This window comes from Poecilia reticulata, chromosome 2, assembly GCF_904066995.2.
Source record: "Poecilia reticulata chromosome 2, P_reticulata-male-v2, whole genome shotgun sequence".
In the NCBI taxonomy this organism is placed as follows: domain Eukaryota; kingdom Metazoa; phylum Chordata; class Actinopteri; order Cyprinodontiformes; family Poeciliidae; genus Poecilia; species Poecilia reticulata.
In genome coordinates this window covers 5,880,406-5,898,963 of record NC_088831.1, presented here as the reverse complement: position 1 = coordinate 5,898,963, position 18,558 = coordinate 5,880,406, and the positions used below count along the sequence as shown (strand labels likewise).

Sequence of the window (18,558 nt, the reverse complement as noted above, 5' to 3'; positions counted from 1 at the left end):
TGTATAAGACATTGTAATCAGAAAATAAATAAAAAATTTCTTGCTACCACTGTACATATTGCAGTGGATGTTTTTATGCTCTTCTCCTGACTGATACCTTTCTACAATGAAATCATTTTAATGCAAAACATTTTGATACAAAGACAGCAGATTTTTATGAAAGAATAATGAAGTTTATTAATGAAGACAAGCAGAGATTACATGGAGGTTGAAAAAGACTTGAGGCTGAAGTGGAGGTTCACCTTCCAGAAGGATAACTTTAAACAAGTAACCAGAGCGGGAACAGTTTAGATCAAAGCATATTCATGAGTTAGAATGGACCAGTCAAAGTTGAGACATAAGCCTAATGCTTACAGATGCTACATCGTTCACTTATTCCAGCAGATGTTCAGTCATTAACCCAGACGTGTAGCTGTGTCTCCTCTATCTGCCTCAGCGACCGGAGAGCTTCCCTTCCTGGCCGACCATGTACACAACAGAACTGAGTTCCTCTGCCTGCTTTACATTCCCCTGACTTCCTCTGGGTGAGAATTGGATCCCAGCGGCATTTGTCATGGCTCGCTCAGCCTTCATGCACAAAAAGCAGAAAGAAAAATTTGAAATGAGTAAAACATGAAAAGACAAACTGATCTTTGGGCTTATAGCCCCAAACATAAGCATCAGCATGACCTACCTGATTTTCTTTTTGTTTCTCTTTCCTTGACTTCCCTGCAGGATAAACAGTTTCAATGTAGAGGTAGTTACTGAGTATTTAACATAGCAAATACAAGTTGATGTTAAAAAATAAAGATTTCTCAGACAAGTCTCACCTTTACACCCTCGCATGAATATCACAGAAATAATAATCACTATGATGACAAAGGAACCAATCCCAGCAGCAGAGTACATATACAACAAAAATCTGTCTGCTGGTTCAGTTTCGGATTGGTCGTCTGCAGGAAGACAAAACAGAACATGATAAAACTAAAAACATTTGTATTTGTTTAACTTAAAATTTTGCCTTTTTCAACTAATGCTGATCTAATGCAACCAAAAATTGTTACACAAATGGCTGTTTTTGCCATGTAACCAACTCTGCATCACTTTTCACCAGCGATTGGAGTATTTTTATATTTAATGGTGCAGAAAAGCATTTCTTGTTTCTGCTAAAGCAACTCAAGTCTATTTTTCTTTAATTGTGATTCTAAATCACAAATAGTTCTAAATTTTATAAATGCACACAACACTTGGTAGTAAAGAATAACAAATTTTTTTTGCATGTGTTTGACATAATCGGGACCAAATAAATAGTGTAATGCAACATTTTCAGAAAATGTCACTCAAGTGAATGAAATTGGATATCAGCATTTGTATGAGTATTTATCTCCATAATCTCTGAAAACTTACATTGTTATTAATGGAAGTAGAAAAGCATAAAATAACACTGCATATATACAAAATCAGGATACAAATATAAACTTTTTCTTACTTGTGTCATTGATTATTGGTTTACGTGTGTCCTTTGTGCCCATATCTGTAGAAGGAAACAGAGTTATGTTTTTGAAACTAAATAAGCATTCATGGATACAAATGTAAAGCCAGATAATCTTATTGGTAGTGTTGCTGAAAAATTACTCACCATCAACATTGATGTAGATGACATGACTGAGACTGCCTCCACCTTTACACTGATATCCACCTGAATCACTGATGACGATGCTTTGAAATACCAAGTAGAATATCCCTTCTGACGGATATGATATTTTCCATTCTGTCTTGATGTGATTGGTATTGTTGTCATTGAGACAAATAAGTTCTTCCTTAACTTTAGTCCAGCAGATTGTTGGTGGTAAATTGTTGCAGAACTTAACTGGACATTCAATCCTGAGCTGTTCTCCAAGATTCACTTTATAAATTGTATTCCGACGAACTTTTAGATCTGTTGTGCATTCATCATCTAAAGGAAGAGAAGACATAAAAATGTCATACCTGCGTGCTTTTTTTGGCTGCCTTCTTTACACTATGAAGGTAGAAATTTAAGGTGCATTTTATAATAATGCAGTTTGATTCAGCAAATTTGACTTGAAAAATCGCTAAAAAAAAAAAAAAAAACCAGAACACTAGATAATTTTGACTTGTGCAGAAAAATGGAAATAATTTCATAAAAGTAAAAATCTGCTTATTTAAATGTTAAAAATGTGGCTACTTTGATTAAAGTAGCTAGAATTGTAACTTTTCATGTCCAACATGCTAAAAAAAACTTGATGTTTTTTTTGAAATCTGTAAATTATTCTTCACAAGTTTTATCTAACAATTTTTCGGGAGCCTTTCATTCATGAATTTATTTATTTTGAACCTGATAGAAGTATAAAATCACACACATGAACAAGGAATACAAAAGACACGTATTTTTATACAATAATCTCAACATGCTTGAAAAGGAGTAGGAGGAAGTAAAAAACTTTTGAACTCCTTTCATGTGAATGTTGTTGGAAGACAAGATGCCATGAGAAAATAACGCTCCAATACCATCTACCACCTACTTGCCTCTTTAGCAGAGATATTTGAATCACCAGCTATGTCTGCCTGTACCAAAGTTCTTTGGACATATCAAAATATTTCTAAATGAGCAACATCACTTTCACTGACCATGTAAAACACACTTTTGCAACACTGCTACCCATTCAATGCATCTGTGCTGCAAAGATTGCAGCAATTATCCAATCATAAGGACCATACTCAGTCTAAACCTGCTCCACACACATCACCAAGCTGGATGCTGAAAACAGGAATTAAAACTTATGGTATAATTAATTATAATTAAATTACAACAATTAATTTATGCTGTAATTTAATTACTGTTTAACTATGCTATTTAGTTGTAGCATAATTAAATAGTTTGTTAGTAATAAGTTAACTTACAGCACGATAAATATTGCTTAGTTTGTCACAATGCAAATAACATACTTGATTATGTCACAATGTAAAACAGTTGACGTTAATATCCACATTGGAACAGGAGCACATTAAAAGTAACAAACATGCTTTAAAGACGCGGTAGAACTTAATTTTCCACAAAATCCAAAATCCATTTCCTGATGTTTAGACCCACCGAACGCTTTCTTCAACACATCGCCAAATATGGCAAGACAGGAAACGGCGTGACAGTAGCTTTATGTGAAATATCTCTTAATGCTATATATTTTTTTTTAAATATAATAAAAATAGATATTACTAGTTTAGTTTGGCAAAACAGAATTAAAGACATCCAGCTCCATGTCTTATTGTTTTATTTATATGTGTCAAGTTTCAAAGGCTGCATTATTTTGTCTATGCGTCTTCTTGTCAACTGCGGAACTGTGAAAGTACTGGGTGATGTGAAAAACCTTTGGTATGTTTTATTAATAAGTGACATTAACCTTAGCTGTGTTACATTTTATCTAGTTTCTACCGATATTTATTTTGGAATTTAAGCAAAAACAAAACAAAAAAAAATTTAGACTGAATCTTCATTGCCGACTTATATAATCTATTATATCTTAGTTTAATAGTTAATGTAACTTACCATCAGCATCCAGAGGAACCATCAGTCTGGCGGAGATCAGGACATAAAAAAGTACTTTACAGCTGTAAGACATCATGTTGGTAGTTTGATGAAACGTCCACTTCTGTTCAACTTCTGTATGTTCTGAGTTTAACACCACAACAGATGCGGTTGATTTATTTCCTGTTTGTGATTATGGGGGTTCTGTAGACCCTCCTGCAAATGCTAATAGTTTTGATGAAGTCGATACAAGAAGAAACATTTGTTTCCACAGTTTTTCATTGTACTACTAGAAAAAAGAACCAAAGAAAACCAATGTTTTAAATTCAAGTTAATGCAATTTCAGCTGTGGATATTAAAAAATGTTTAAAGCTAAGTTCAGACTTTTGTGATATAAAGAATGAAACCGTTATGTTCATAACTTTTTCCACCGTTAGTGCGACGAAGGGTTAAAACCAGAAACGTACATACACGATGCTACAGTAAATCAAACTAAAATGTTCCTGTTTTATGTCAGTTTTTCTGGTCAAAATACTGCTTGTTAATGATATATATTGTACATATTGCAGTGGAGTTTTTTGTGCTCTTACCCTGACTGATACCTTTCTACAATGAAGTCATTTAGATGTAACTTCTCTGCAAACACTGCAAGTCACTAAATGTCAGAGAAATTACACAAACACAGCAGACTTGTATATAACATTAATCAAATTTATTCATTAAAACAAACAGATTATGTCAATCTGAGACTAATCGTGAATAATTCTTTGTGGAACACAAATACAAATGATAAGTCACAATATGGCTGTCTATTTCAAATTTTTCAGAATGTACAACTAATACTTTGGGTACGATAAAAACAGTTATGATGGGTGAAGTTAGTTTCCTTTCAAAAAATACATCTACCCAAGAAGAAAAGCTTATTTAATCATAAATAAATAAAAGACAGGAAGATGAGAACACAGTACTCTGTAGTCTAGACAGTCCCTTGTGAACGTAAACTTTATACAGGATGTGTGCAGATGTGTTACCTGTACAGGAAACATGACTATTACCTGTCCTCTGTCTCACTATTCCTTGTACAGTAAACAAAAGCTGCCTCACACTTTCACTTTCACATCTTTGCAGTTTGCCTCACAGTAGTTCAAGAACACAAAAGCAAGCAGCTGTTCTATAAAAGCTCAACTCAGCTCAAACACAAGTAGATGTTTATCTATCATTTTCATAGATGTGATCAGAAGAACCATGATCCTCACTTCTTTGGCCTTTTTCTGCAGAACGAATACAAAGATCAATGAATTACAGCTCTCAGATCATGATAATCAGCCACCTGTATTTTTAGATCTAGACTCCTACCTTTAATCACAAACATAAGCAAGACGATGGTGACAAAAATCTTAATGACCAAAATGCGGAACATGAAATGTTTGAACATGTCCAGACCGGTCAGCTTCTCTGCAAGAAAAGAGAAGAAAGCAAGCAATTATAAGAAGGAAGGAAAACGCTGCATGTGTTCAGATGGGTTTTAAGCTGAAAAGTGTGGCACGCATTCTTGTTTAGCTCCCTGTAACCTGATACCCTGAGGTAAAAAAAAAAGTCCCATTTCCACATGATAGATGAAACCTACACTGATTTTGAAAGGAAGTCTTACACTGCACATCATTCATTTGGTAGGAGCAGCATCATGCTGTGGGATGTTCCTCTTAAACATCATCAGGGAAACTGATTAGGTTTGATAGGAAGATTGATGGAGCCACATACAGATGAGCCCTGGAGAAAAACCTGCTATTGAAGCTGAAAAGTAGAGCTGGACCAGCTTAAATCCAACCACATTCATGACTGAGAATGGCCCAGTCAAAGCCCAGACATAAAGTCAATCGAACATTTTTGTTAAGACTTCATGTCTACAGATGTTCTCTATTCAACCTGACCCCGCTCAAACTATTTTGGGAAGAATGAGCAAAAATGTCAAGAGATGAGAAGTTTTGACTTCTGTTACTTTAACAAAAGTCTCTAATTATTGGTTGGGCTTTTATTTTTGTTTTGGAGTTTTCAGGAAAAGGCCAAATCATAAAAGATTACACATGACCGGCTGCTTCTTCAACCACAGTATTAACAGTGAGGTATCTGAAACAGATGTAGGCGCCTACGATGCAGCAGCTGTGTCCACCAAATTGAGGTCAAACACGCTGCAGAAACCCACAGCGCATCCTGTGGTTTCAAGTTTTTGCCACTTAAAACATGAATTAAACGGCTTAAAATTTGCGTAACTAGAATATTAAGTGTTAGCAATATTAATAAAGTTGGAAACATTTAATATTTAGGAATTTCCAGGCTGAACTGATTCTTTAAGTTGAGCAATTTTTGGTGCTTTTCACATTCGTTTTGCTTCAGAAAGTCAGAAAAGCAGATTTAAATGTGCTTTTGCCCTTTATTTTTCACAATATTTCTCATTTTATGCAAATTAAGGAAGAAAAGTAAACAAAAATGGAAAATACAAACTAAAAACTGCTATGTAGCCTAAAATCTGTCTGTATATTATACAATAAATAAGTACGGCGGTATGAAAATATTTCTCTGTAATATTTTAAGGTGCAAGTTGCTCTTTCTTGATGTCTACTTTTCTCAAATATTTACACAGAGAAAGTCAAAATGAATGTTTTTATTATATATATATATATATATATATATATATATATATATATATATATATATATATATATATATATATATATATATAAAAAGTAGCATCCAGACAGATTATTGTAGTAATAATAACTTACTGTTGTCATCCTGAGTGCCTCCGAGTACCACTAGGATCAAAACATAAAAAAGGACTTTATAGCTGAAAAGTTTCATGTCGGGCACCTGAGAAATGATCCACTTCAGTAAAGCCTGGCTGTGTTCTGAATTTTACAGAAAGTCACATGCGGTTGGCTTTACTTCCTGTTTTTGATGACGGGGGTCTTTCTGTAGACTGTTTCTGCTCAGTTCCTTCAGTAAATGTGTATCTACCAGCTTTGATGTCATTACAGGAAGAGACCTATTTTTTCTCCACACATTTCGTTTAACTTCAGTTAATCTGTGTTGAGGATTTTTTTAAACGGAAATACTCATAATTATCACAAAAAAAAGAGTCAAATCCACAAGATTCAATCCAGATCTTTTTTTTTTAGATAAGCATTATTTCATTGCACACAGTGATTTGGATTACATTCTACCTTTTCAAGGAATCACAATCAGTAATCAGAATAAGATTTTCAGTCACAGAGAAAGCCAAAAAAAAATGACTCATCTGATATCGTCCGAGGTTACAGCACCAGAAATGACTGAAATTGTTCCAAATAGTGATTTCAAGTCATGCACATGCAATAAAATCAGTTATTACTCGAATACGTGCAAAACATTCAAAAGAACAACAGTAGTTTTGTTTGCTTCCCCTGTGTATATCACACATGATAGTTTACAGGCTCAGTTTATAGACTCTAATTGCATTCTATATTGTCAAAGATCTGAATCACTGCTTGATTGTCACACAAAAAACATAGTTTCATATTTGAGGAGAGAGTCTAAATAATGCCTGTACTTGTACCTCGTAGCAGAGCAAGAAAAACATACATTCATTGAAGACAGAAATGCGAGTTTGATGTTTCTGTAGGAACTTTTGTAAACTGACTATTACAATGTTAATACAAAATAAACCTCATTTTATTTATAATTTTGCCAGTTAAGAAGATTCCAGATCAACTCACCGTTTTGCCAATCTGTCCTTAATTTAAATTTTATTCCTGCCTATTCCCACAATTTTGCACCCATGTACTTTACCAATGTGTATCAGTTTAATTCTCTAAGCGTTTTCATAAATTGTAGATAATATTCTACGAATAATTGAGTTTACGCTGTAGTATTAGATTATTGATTGAAATAACATAATATTATGGTAGACAGATCTTTTCAAACCTGAACAAAATTATCAAACCTGCAAAAGTAATTAATGCAAAAGTTTGAATTGATCAGCACCTAATGCATTAACATGCTACATATTTCATTTAATTTCCCTTTGGGATCAATAAGGAATTTTTGAATTTAAATGTGAATACTGTTTATCACTTTTTATGCCTTATGGCATAACAGGGTTCAGATATTAGCACATTTTTATCTTTTCTTTTATCTACATGCCTGATATAATTAGCCAAATCACTATGTTTTTTCTAGTTCTCATTCAAACTAGCTGCTGAATATCAATTATTTCCAAAACGTGTCTTCTAGCTCATGTGTGACTCAACATTTCCAGTTTAAGGAAGTAAAATACGGCCACCTATGGATGTTCTTGAAACACAAATAACAATGTGGTAATTTTTTGGTGTTTGGTGTCTTTTAGCTTTGTGTTTGCTACACTCTAACAACAGAGAATAGCATACTTTTTTAGGTCTTAAGCCACTGATGGAGGAAGACAAAAAGATAATAAAATTGTCTTTAAGCAAATTAGACATGATTACAAAATAAGGCTTTAGTCTCTTTTAGCTCCTTATTATGCTGTGATACCAACTAGCTAGCGTGTATTTAGCTAAGCGGTTTAGGTTTGCTAGCGCCAGCAACTCTTTTGTGGTTGTTTAGACATTTTCTGTGGACTGAGTTGGTGAGGAAACGCTGACTGATTTCTGTATCGGTGTTTTTGACCCTGAACCGGTGGGATAACCTACTTATTCATCTCATTTAGCCATTGTGGTGTACTTCTTGTAAAGCACCAAGTGCAGGAAAAGGGTCTTTAAACAAAGTGCAGACAGAAGAAAATGAGACAAATATTGAATTCCTTTTGGTAAACAATAGTAAAAAAAGATACATGGTTCATTTCAGTTTGGTTTTACATATGAAGGATGTGAAACGTGCTTTTTACTCCGTAGGCTACCGCCTGCAGTGACGCTGAGGTTCTTGATTTCAGCTGGAACATTTTCCATCCCAAACAGAACAGTAGAAACCACACGTCCAGTTTGTGATGCCGATGATGATTTATGCTTGAGCAAATCTGTCAGCATGTTCTGTTGTAAGATCAGTGTTTCCGAACGGTAAAGGAAGTCATGATTTGAGTTGTTTGATTCCAGAATCCTTGCTGTGAGGAATCCCTCCTGTGCTCCTCTGGAGAGGCAGATCCAGATTCAAACTTTATTCCTCTAGTGTGATTTATTCCAGCAGACTCTCAGTCTTCAAACCAAACGTATAGCTGCGTACTCTGTCTCCTCTATCTCCCTCTGTGGCCGGGGAGCCTCCCTCTGTGGGGGTGCATGGTTGAGAGCAGCATACACAACAGAACCTGCTTCCTCCGCCTGCGCCCCATTCCTGTTTCTGTCTCGTGTCCTCTGGCCGTGAGGCGGCTGGTTGTCTCTGGATGGTGTCAGCTCCGCAGGTTGCCCTGTGGTTTTTCTCCCACTGGGCCTGCGAGGTGGCAGCGGGTTGGGGCTTCCTCTTGGTGAGTGCTGGATCCCAGTGGCGTTTGGGACGGCTCGCTCACCCAAGGGCATCTCCATGTACTTTAAGAATACAAAAGTAGAAATAACATTTTTAAATAAAATCAAAATTTTAAAGGCATAAACATTTGGTGAAGAGGTTATACTCTTGAAAGGCAGCTTGACTTACTTGATTTTCTTTTTGTTTCTCTTTTCTTGACTTCCCTGCAGGATAAACAGTTTGTTAAATGTAGTGGCAGTGACGGAGTATTTCACATAGCAATTATAAGCTGATGTTAATAAAATTAGTAAAGAAATCTCACCTTTACACCCTCGCATGCATATCACAGAAATAATAATCACTATGATGACGAAGGAACCAATCCCAGCAGCAGAGTACATATACATCAAAAATCTGTCTGCTGGTTCAGTTTCGGATTGGTCATCTGCAATAAGACAAAACAGAACATGATAAAACTAAAAATTAAGATATATTATCCAACTTAAAAAGTGTCCTTTTCAAATACAAATGCTTGTCTTTTCACCCCTTTCCTTTTTTGACAATTCTGGTTTGGCTCCTAGTACCATGAGAGATTTTGTGCCTATCACAACTGTCAGGAAAATGTTTCCTACTCATTTTAATAACTAGGATTTAAAATACTTTTCTGTTAGATAGGTGACATAAAATTTATATTGCTCCATTATAAGCCTGAGTACAATAGTTAATGTGGGTTGGTCGCTGGTCTCAAATTTTATGAGACTTAAATTGCCCTAACAGGAGTCAGAACCAAATAGTAAAATACAAAGTTTTCAGAAGATGTCTGACAAGTGAATTAAATTATCTGTAAAATATCACCATCTATATCTATCCATAATCTATGAAAATGTGCATTGCTTAAAAACAATGGTTTATTTACATGTGCAAAATAAAATTAAACAAACATGAAAAAGCAATTCATTTCTACAAAATCAAGAAACAAATATAAACTTTTTCTTACTTGTGTCATTGGTTACTGGTTTACGTGTGTCGTTTGTGTCCATGCCTGTAGAAACAGAGTTATAATCTTGTAAATAAGGAAGTATGCATGCATGTATACAAATGTAAAGCTGGCTAGTTACTTGTAGTGTTGCTATAAATTATATAACTAAAATACCACTCACCATCAACATTGACGTAGATGATATGACTCCTACTGCCTCCACTTTTACACTGATATTCACCTGAATCACTGCTGATGATGCTTTGAAATACCAAGTAGGATGTCCCTTCTAACGGATTTGATATTTTCCATTCTGTCTTGATGTGATTGGTATTGTCATTGAAACAAATATCTCCTTCCTTAACTTTATACCAGCAGATTGTTGGTGGTAAATTGTTGCAGAACTTAACTGGACATTCAATCCTGAGTTCTTGTCCAAGATTCACTTTATAAATTGTGTTCCGACGAACTTTTAGATCTGTTGTGCATTCATCATCTAAAGGAAGAGAAGACATTAGACATAAAATAACATAGATAAATTGATGCTTTTTGTGCTTAATTAGCTTTAAACTTTGAATGAACTTATCACAAAATGCCCACGTAAATCAGAAAAATACTTCTGCAAAATTAGAAGAACTGTTTGATTTATGTTCAATCTAAAACAGACTTCTGTCAAATCAAATGATCAGTTTAACAAGTATGAGCATTAACAGGTTTTACATTTAAAGTGCACTCTAAAAAAGTTTTCATCTCTTCTTTTTTGTTATTCAACCGCATGTCAAGATATATCTGTGTTTCTTTGAAGCATAGTTAATATAAACTAGTTCTTTTATTAACCAGTTGCTTAAATAGTATGTGGTGAGTGCTGTTATTTTACATAAAGACCTCAACCTCTTGTATAATAAGAAGTTTCTCTTCTGTTGATTCGACAACTGGCAGCTGTGTTGACAAATTTTAAGCATTAACATTCTTATTGTACTTTTTTTCCATCTTTATTAAATCTCAAGATAGTTTTTTTTATTCTCATAGAAAATGTCTTTGTTTCATAAAATGGTTTTTAAAGTTTGACCTAACTGGAAATGAGCAACTCTTCCTCCATTTCTTCTTTTTTTTCTCAAACGCTATCAACCACCACACTTATTTATGATTTTATTCCATCCAGCTGTTTCTTAAAATACTAAATTTCTGTAAAAATATGCTGCTTAGTTTCTAAATATTCAAACTATTTATTGAGAATGAGAAAATCAAAACATTAAAATAGAAAATTCTTTGTGCTATTGATATATCTGAACATTTCAGAAAACATGATGCGACTTTTAAATGAAGAACAAAGACACAGTTTCAGCCAATAAATTGTTTATACAAATAATGTCACAGTTAAAAAAAATTACAACCTGGGGAAAATAGGCTTTCAGTCAAATAGCAACTTTTCATTAAAAATTTTGCTTATCTAACCATTACAATACAGCAATCTGTGTATTATTGAGATATGGTTGCTACAAGGTTATTGTAGTTTTAGTTTTGTTTTTATTGTTCAGCGTTCCATTTAGAGTTGTTTTTGAACCTCAAAGAAGCTCTAAATTGAACATTGACCAACATATTTGATGTGTATTGATTATTTTAACAATGGCACTTGAGTTTTACAACTTTTGATGATGTTTTTTATGTTTTCAAGATGTACGGCACTTTGAACTGCTGAGTGCCATAAAAATAAACTTGATTGATTGGTGAGTAAAAAATGGAACATAAATAATGTTGTTTGTTTTTTTCCTCTTTAACTCAATTTGTTATTGTGACTTTTTAAACTCTTCCACGGTGTCCTGGTCATATGTACCGTGGAAACAAAACGAAAGAAATTTGTTTTTCAAAATCAAAAAAAAAAAAATAAGAGTTTCACATTTACCAAGAGAACCGACATTTCTACAAAATATACAATCGATGTTTGCTAACAGTCCCTCAAAATCATCAGGAGCTTTGAGTTTATTTAATCTGACCTCCAGGTGTGACATGTCAGTTATTTTCACTAATGGTCAGATCTCGCTGTGACCTCTGCCCTCTGGATTTGTCTACACAAAAACCATCTACTTGGTCTCTGTGGTTACAAAAGCTAAGGAAACATGTTAACTTACCGTCAGCCTCAATGGTGAGGGACTGGATGGTCCAAATGGACCAAACCAGGACAATCCAGCGGTGCTCAAGCCTCATGATCTCTTTGCTCGTTACTATCCGGTCACATCCAGCTCAACTGAGAAATCTTCCTCCGAAAACATCATTAATTTGTTAATCAAAGCAGCCAGAGCTGCTTCCTCTTTGGCTGCCGCTCACACGCCCTGTAACGTACAGTACTTCTTCCCCTCGAAAGTAGACAGGAATATAGTTTTTGAGGTGAGAATCAGGTGGTGGGTGGTCTCGCTTCTGCAATTTCTGCAGGTCCGACTCAGCGAGGCGTCTCAGGCCAGGGCTTCCCCTTCTCATCCAGCTGCGGCAGACATCTCGAACTGAGCCAAAATCTTCATCGTTCTCACAGATCTTGCTGCCGTTTCCGAGGCGTCTTTCAGTCTGTGCACCTTGACGCCGCCTTCATCACTTCTTGACAGTCTCTGTGGTTTGCTATCTTCAAGCTGACTTCCTCTCCTTTCTCCTCTTCTTTAATCTCCGCCATGTGCATCTCCTGCAGCGTTGCGCGACCTCTTGCAGAGCGCCTGTGGTTTCGGCGGAGGTTGTTAGGTGTTCTGATGAGCAGATGGGGACCCCACAGCCTCTTTAATGGCTTCAATGCCCACTGTGTTGATGGTTTTTTGGTGGTTTTTAGTGGGTCAACACTGTCACCACATGAACACTTATCTCCTCGTGAATCAGCTATTTTGAGATTTTGAAGAACTATTTTGTGTTGGTTTGATATTATAAGAACAACAAACTAGGCTTGATTATTTAGTGATATTGTTAGCATAAGATTTTTTGATTATTTTCATAATTGCCAAGTAGACAAGATAGGCCAAAGTGAATAGTCAGCTGTCGTCTTAAATAGTTTTTTTCCCCCCATATTATTATTTTTGGGGTTTTATGCAACATATTTTTGGTTATTAATTTTACTTTTTTTAATGTAAGGTTCTACAGTTTTCATGTGAAATAAAAATTTACTCATTTTCTGGTTTTCCCCTCTCTTCTGTATATCCAAGACTCTGAACATGTACTTTTAATTTAAGGTATGAAAAAAGGCGAGTCTTAAGAGTAATTAAGTTTTTGGAAGAAGAAAAATCTCTGGAGATTAATTAAAATATTCAAATTTATAGGCATACAATGAAAAAAGTGCGTGTTAAGGTGTTTTTAGACCCCATATTGGGGAAACGGCGCCCCTAAGCGGACATTAAAGCTAATGTACATGTTGTCATGGTAACCTCCACAGCGTTTGAGAGCAGGCCCTCGTTTTGCGTGATGACGCATTCCACAACGTCTTAGACGGGGCGAAAATGGCGGAGTATCTGGCGTCCATCTTCGGCACAGAGAAAGACAAGTAAGTTTTATTCAATGTTGGTCAAGATTGACGCATTAACTGAGACTTTTTTGCAAAGTCTTTTTGCTACAGATTTATTTTTCATTACTAGCAAGTTATTTAGGTCCTTTAGCTTCGCTGGAACTCCCGCTGAAGCTATCGTTAGCGAGGGGAAGCTAACAGAGAGCTACCGCATTGAATGAAACTCATGTAGTCAGAACATAAATCTTCTGTTTCCTGTTGGTGTATGACAAAATATTAAGGAATTAACACATTTATAGAATTGTCGCTGCTTTTATTGTTTGTTTACCTACACGTGAAGCCTGCAGCACAGTTAACTAAAACCCAGTAAACCTTAGCTTGCTAGTTAGCAGGTCAGAGCAGATTACTTGGTTGTATTGATTTGGAGAGCACTGGGGTACAAATATAAGCTGCTTTTTCATTTTTTATTGAGATTAAATTATTTAAAGTGATCAAGAACTACATACACATAGAGACACTGTTTAGTCACTTGAAGGTAAGGTGTAAGGCTAAGGAAGGTGCATTCGTATGGAGAAGAAGCAGCATTTTGTCTTTCAAAACGTAAATATATAGTCTTCTTTTTAGATGTAAATTATTATTATTACTCTAATGATAACAATACATTTCAACATGTTACACTCATTGTGTGAGTTAGATGTGATGGTATCTTCTGTCACCCAGCATAACTTGTTGCTGAAGTTACTGTATGCATGCTTATTATTCTAGTTGGATGCTGAGTAGAGAAAGGAGATACAGGAGTCACACATGGCTCAGCAAAGCCAAATGTAGCAAAACCTTTACACAGATGAGTCTGTGCATGTGATAACCTTAAGACATGAGATTTTAATTTGTCATTATGTTACTTTTGCTTAACGAATTAGCAGCGGTTCCTGAGTCGGTAATAAACAAATAATGTTAACTTTCCTTTCAGGGTAAATTGTTCTTTCTATTTCAAAATTGGAGCCTGCAGACATGGAGACCGATGCTCAAGATTGCACAATAAACCAACCTTCAGCCAGGTAAGTTTCTGCCTTGCAAGTGATTTTATATCTCTAAAATTACCAATCGGTCAACAGCTTCCTGAATTACACATGTCTAGCTACGATTTCCCGTGTGCCTCATCCAAACCAGAAATTTACATACACGGAATAAAAAGACACAAACACTTTTTTCTCTCTTCCTGAGATTAAATCAGACCAAACTTCTTGTTTTCAGTCATTTAAATGTCACAAGAATAAGAGAATGTGTCTGAGACTTATTAACGAATGTCTTCAAAATCAGAAGTTTACATACAGAATTTTGTTATTGTGACATTTGGCAAATAAAAATAATGTTGGTAATTCTAACAGACCTAAACCAAGATAAATTAGCTCTAATTTAACTTAAGAGAGTGACAAAAATAAGCATATGTACACTTCTGTTTTGAACTGTTCTGTCTTTTGAATCTCAAAAAAGTGCAACACTCAAAAGCTATTAGTCCAGTTTCACCATATTTATTGTGGTTTGTCTGCTGTGTAGACCATCTTGATCCAGAACATCTACCGTAATCCTCAGAACAGCGCTCAGACTGCCGACGCCTCTCGCTGTAAGTCAGACACGTTTTTCCGAAAACACTTCTGAGGTTCTTCTCTTGTCCTGTTAGCTAGCTAACCCCTAACCAAACACTCAGTCTTCATTCAGTGGCTTAAAGTAGACAAGTATGTATCTGTAAGACTTCGTGTGACTCAGCGATATGAACAAATGTCAACTAGGGTATAAAAGCAAACAACACTTCCAGGTAGAGCTGATTAGCTTGGAATACGTAGAAACATGAGGTGGGACTGTGTGCCGTAAACAGACACAGACCGCCTCATACAGGTAGGTGTTAAATATCAATATGAAAATAAATCAGTCCTAATAATCAATCTTGACGTGAGCGGAAATAGTAAATGTTCTGAATAATACCAAAGTACTGTCTGCATTTAGGTAAAATTATTCTCCAATTAGTGGCAAATACATTGTTTTTGTGTTTTGAAGGGTAAAAGCTATCAAAAGAAAACTCTTGATTATTGAAGGTAGCCACCAACTAACTGAAAAATAAAGTTTTAAAAAATGTTGCCTCCCCATATTAGTTTAGCTAATATGCAAATGAGCATTTTTTTTTTTTAACATACAGTTACTGAGGGAAACTGTTAAACAACCAGTAAATGTGACTTTACTGTGAGAGTTAGAGTTTGTTGTTGGATCCCAGCATAGTCGGCAGGAGGAACCCGCCGCCGTTCCCAGCCCCGGAAACGTCTGTCCCCCCTCAGGCCTGAACACAAGCAGCAAAACTTAAAGCAGCATTCATGTGAAAAAGATAAGACACTTTATTGACTAAAAGTCTGCTGCTCAAAACCTTCCATTTTCTTCAGATGCGTCTATTTCTCACGTTTTCATTGTGATTTTTGTTGGCTTGCTTTTTTTAAGCTTTTTGGAGAAATACTCCAAGAAATATAGTAAATATTTTAATTTAACTATTTTTCTTGCTGAGGAAAGAGCGAGTGCAGTCTTCACCCGGCGTAGTTGAACTAACCCGTTATCCGCCCACCGGTCTGTAGTATCGCTTTATTAAGGAGGATGGCTCCCCTCCTCACTTTAATGTTTGAGATGTTGCTTGCATCATCTTATGTTATCATAAAGCTTCTCCTATTAAATCTGGACTTTGACTAGACCAGAACTTTCTATTTCTTAACTTCAGCCCATCTTTGATGGAGCTCCCGATATGAATATACTTAATCTTTTTTTTTTTACTGCTAGTCTAATAATAATCTCAAACAAAAACCCTCTAATAAATGATAGAACACTTGATGGGTTCTATGATTGCTTTCCCAAACCATGACACTTCCACTTCCATGCTTTATAGCTGCTGTGAGGTTCTTTTCTTGGCAAGCATGTCCTCTTTTCTTGCGTCCAAATAACTTTATTCCTATCTTTCTGAAGAACATCATTCCAGACGTTCTGGTCTTTCTCTGCTCTCTCAACACCGGTCACTGGTGTGCCTTTTGTGCCTGGTTCTGTCCCAGTCAGGCTAGTCATTCTGGTTGCTTAACTGGTTTTTCTCAGTGAGACAATCTGTATGTTTAAAATGTTGCTTCAGAAATAAATGCTAAATATCAGGAAGCAATTGCTAAATGCTCTTGTTAAATGCAGCTTCCTCTCTCGACCAATCGCTCGCAGCCGTTTTAGCAAAACATATCTAATAACGTTCTTTTCCCTCCCCAGCTTCGTATTTGGTTGGATTTTTATCACAGAAGCTTATGTTTTGTATTTCAGACCATTTCCCTCTTGAACATTTACCTTCATAACCTTCAAAACTGCCCAGTCCGCTGATGGTTTCCACTGTAAGTTCTATCTTTATCCACAGGACCCTCCAGCACCGACTGCACTGAATTCATTTTATTACTCCTCCCCGAACCAAACTGGTACAGTGTAGAAGTGAGAGATGTGTCTTTAAGGCTAGATGCACGGGCCTCATGCTGTTTTGCATGTTTCCTCGGCCTGCTTGTCATGAAGAAAGTGTTATCAGTGTGTCTGTGTCATGACACAGTTATGCAAATAGTTCAGCAAAAAGAAAGAGGAAAAAAAAAAGGGTCAGCGTTTGGCTGAAGTCAGTTTAAAGTTAAACACCAAACAAGCTGAAAAATGGGAGGGAGAAACTTTGTTTTGACTGCTTCTGTGACATTTAGCTTCAAATTTATATACTATCCCTATTTCCAAATGTTCCTACAGCGTTTTGAGAAGGTATTTACACCCCCAGTTTGCCACATTGCAACCACAACCTTTTAACATTTGGGATACATTCATGTGGTTGTAACGTAACAAAACCCAGAGGGTTCGTCGGGTGTGAATACTTCTTCAAAGCGCCGTGTGGTTCACGTTTTTTTGAAGTCTCCTGACGCTTAACGTCCATCCAGCTCGTCCTTCACCGTCTGTCGTTGCCGTTTCGCAGGTGCCGTGAGCGATGTGGAAATGCAGGAACATTACGACGAGTTCTTTGAGGTGAGTGACCTGCCGGCCCGGCAGTGGCCCGTTGTGACATCACAGCCTCCTTATCTGCCTCAGGAGAGCCAAAAGAGCAGCCAAAATGGGGCCTTTTTAGGTGGATTTCGTGGTTTGTTCATGGGAATTGTGCAACACCTGAAACTTTCCTAATAGTGCAAAGTTTTGGTAACTACTTCATGTAGAAAAATGGCAAAATTATGGATCAATTCATTCATTGTTTTTCCTCATTTTTTCAATTTAGGAGGTGTTCACAGAGATGGAGGAGAAGTATGGAGAGGTGGAGGAGATGAATGTCTGTGATAACCTGGGTGACCACCTTGTCGGCAATGTCTATGTGAAGGTGAGTCGCGTACACCTGAACATCTAATAAGCCATCAAGTTGGCCAGATTTAAATATAAAATTTAGTTTGACTTCATCTCAGACTGTGAGGAATGCATTCAGTGTGTGTACATATCTGGTTTCTGCAAAAATGAATGTCTACCTCTGTGTCCGTGTAGTTTCGACGTGAGGAGGACGCAGAGAAAGCGGTCATGGACCTGAACAACCGCTGGTTCAACGCCCAGCCCATCCACGCAGAGCTGTCCCCGGTTACCGACTTCAGAGAAGCCTGCTGCCGCCAGTACGAAATGGGGTGAGTGTCAAATGAGTTGAAGACGTTTGTCCCTGTCTGCTGTTGGTCACACACCTGTTGAAGACCAACTAAGCAGCTTTATGCATCCAGAAACATTTTTGGTTATGAGAAGAATGAAATACGTCTTGTTAGAAGTCTGTTAGCTTGTTGATCAGTGCCGAGTTGTTTTCCTTCTTCTGCTCAATCCAATCTGAGTTTACAGTGTCCTCCACCTTCAATTTGATGTGATTATATCCTAAAAATGTTGTTTTTGTTTGGAAGTGGAGAAACGATCATCATAAACACACCACAGCAACTTTTTCTACAAATATTGGAGCAATCATCTTTGAACAATTGAAATGTTTTGGTTTTCAGAGTTGTAATCATTATATAAAGGCATTGAGCTTTAAGATTAAACTTAAATCAGTTTTCTCTCACTCTCACATCAGTCCTTTATGTAAAG

The 18,558-nt window shown here is 36.3% G+C and overlaps 3 protein-coding genes across 6 annotated transcripts in view; 1 reads left to right on the top strand and 2 right to left on the bottom strand.

Moving 5' to 3' along the window:
* The window catches only part of LOC103474499 (splicing factor U2AF 35 kDa subunit), a 44,683-nt gene that overhangs the window by 24,737 nt on the left and 1,388 nt on the right, over positions 1-18,558 (top strand). The window contains exons 2-7 of one of the 4 annotated variants that reach the window (XM_008425522.3): positions 13,354-13,461; positions 14,393-14,480; positions 14,980-15,046; positions 17,432-17,481; positions 17,726-17,824; positions 17,983-18,116. In XM_008425522.3, the coding sequence (XP_008423744.1) occupies positions 13,418-13,461; positions 14,393-14,480; positions 14,980-15,046; positions 17,432-17,481; positions 17,726-17,824; positions 17,983-18,116 (482 nt within the window). In that variant the 5' untranslated portion in view covers positions 13,354-13,417. Of the gene's footprint in view, positions 1-13,353; positions 13,462-14,392; positions 14,481-14,979; positions 15,047-15,087; positions 16,824-17,431; positions 17,482-17,725; positions 17,825-17,982; positions 18,117-18,558 lie in introns of those variants that run through there. The other 3 variants (XM_081615900.1, XM_008425531.3, XM_081615880.1) reach the window with 3 other exon arrangements.
* LOC108166956 (B- and T-lymphocyte attenuator-like) lies at positions 433-3,663 on the bottom strand. Its single transcript, XM_081612712.1, has 5 exons — positions 3,545-3,663; positions 1,619-1,936; positions 810-932; positions 674-708; positions 433-567 (listed from the first exon to the last, which is right to left on the bottom strand). The coding sequence occupies exons 1-5, from the start codon at positions 3,618-3,620 to the stop codon at positions 433-435; spliced, it is 687 nt and encodes a 228-aa protein (XP_081468838.1). The 5' UTR covers positions 3,621-3,663.
* LOC108166129 (B- and T-lymphocyte attenuator-like) lies at positions 8,371-13,338 on the bottom strand. Its single transcript, XM_017303763.2, has 6 exons — positions 12,077-13,338; positions 10,129-10,443; positions 9,966-10,010; positions 9,291-9,413; positions 9,158-9,192; positions 8,371-9,051 (listed from the first exon to the last, which is right to left on the bottom strand). The coding sequence occupies exons 1-6, from the start codon at positions 12,150-12,152 to the stop codon at positions 8,728-8,730; spliced, it is 918 nt and encodes a 305-aa protein (XP_017159252.2). The 5' UTR covers positions 12,153-13,338; the 3' UTR covers positions 8,371-8,727.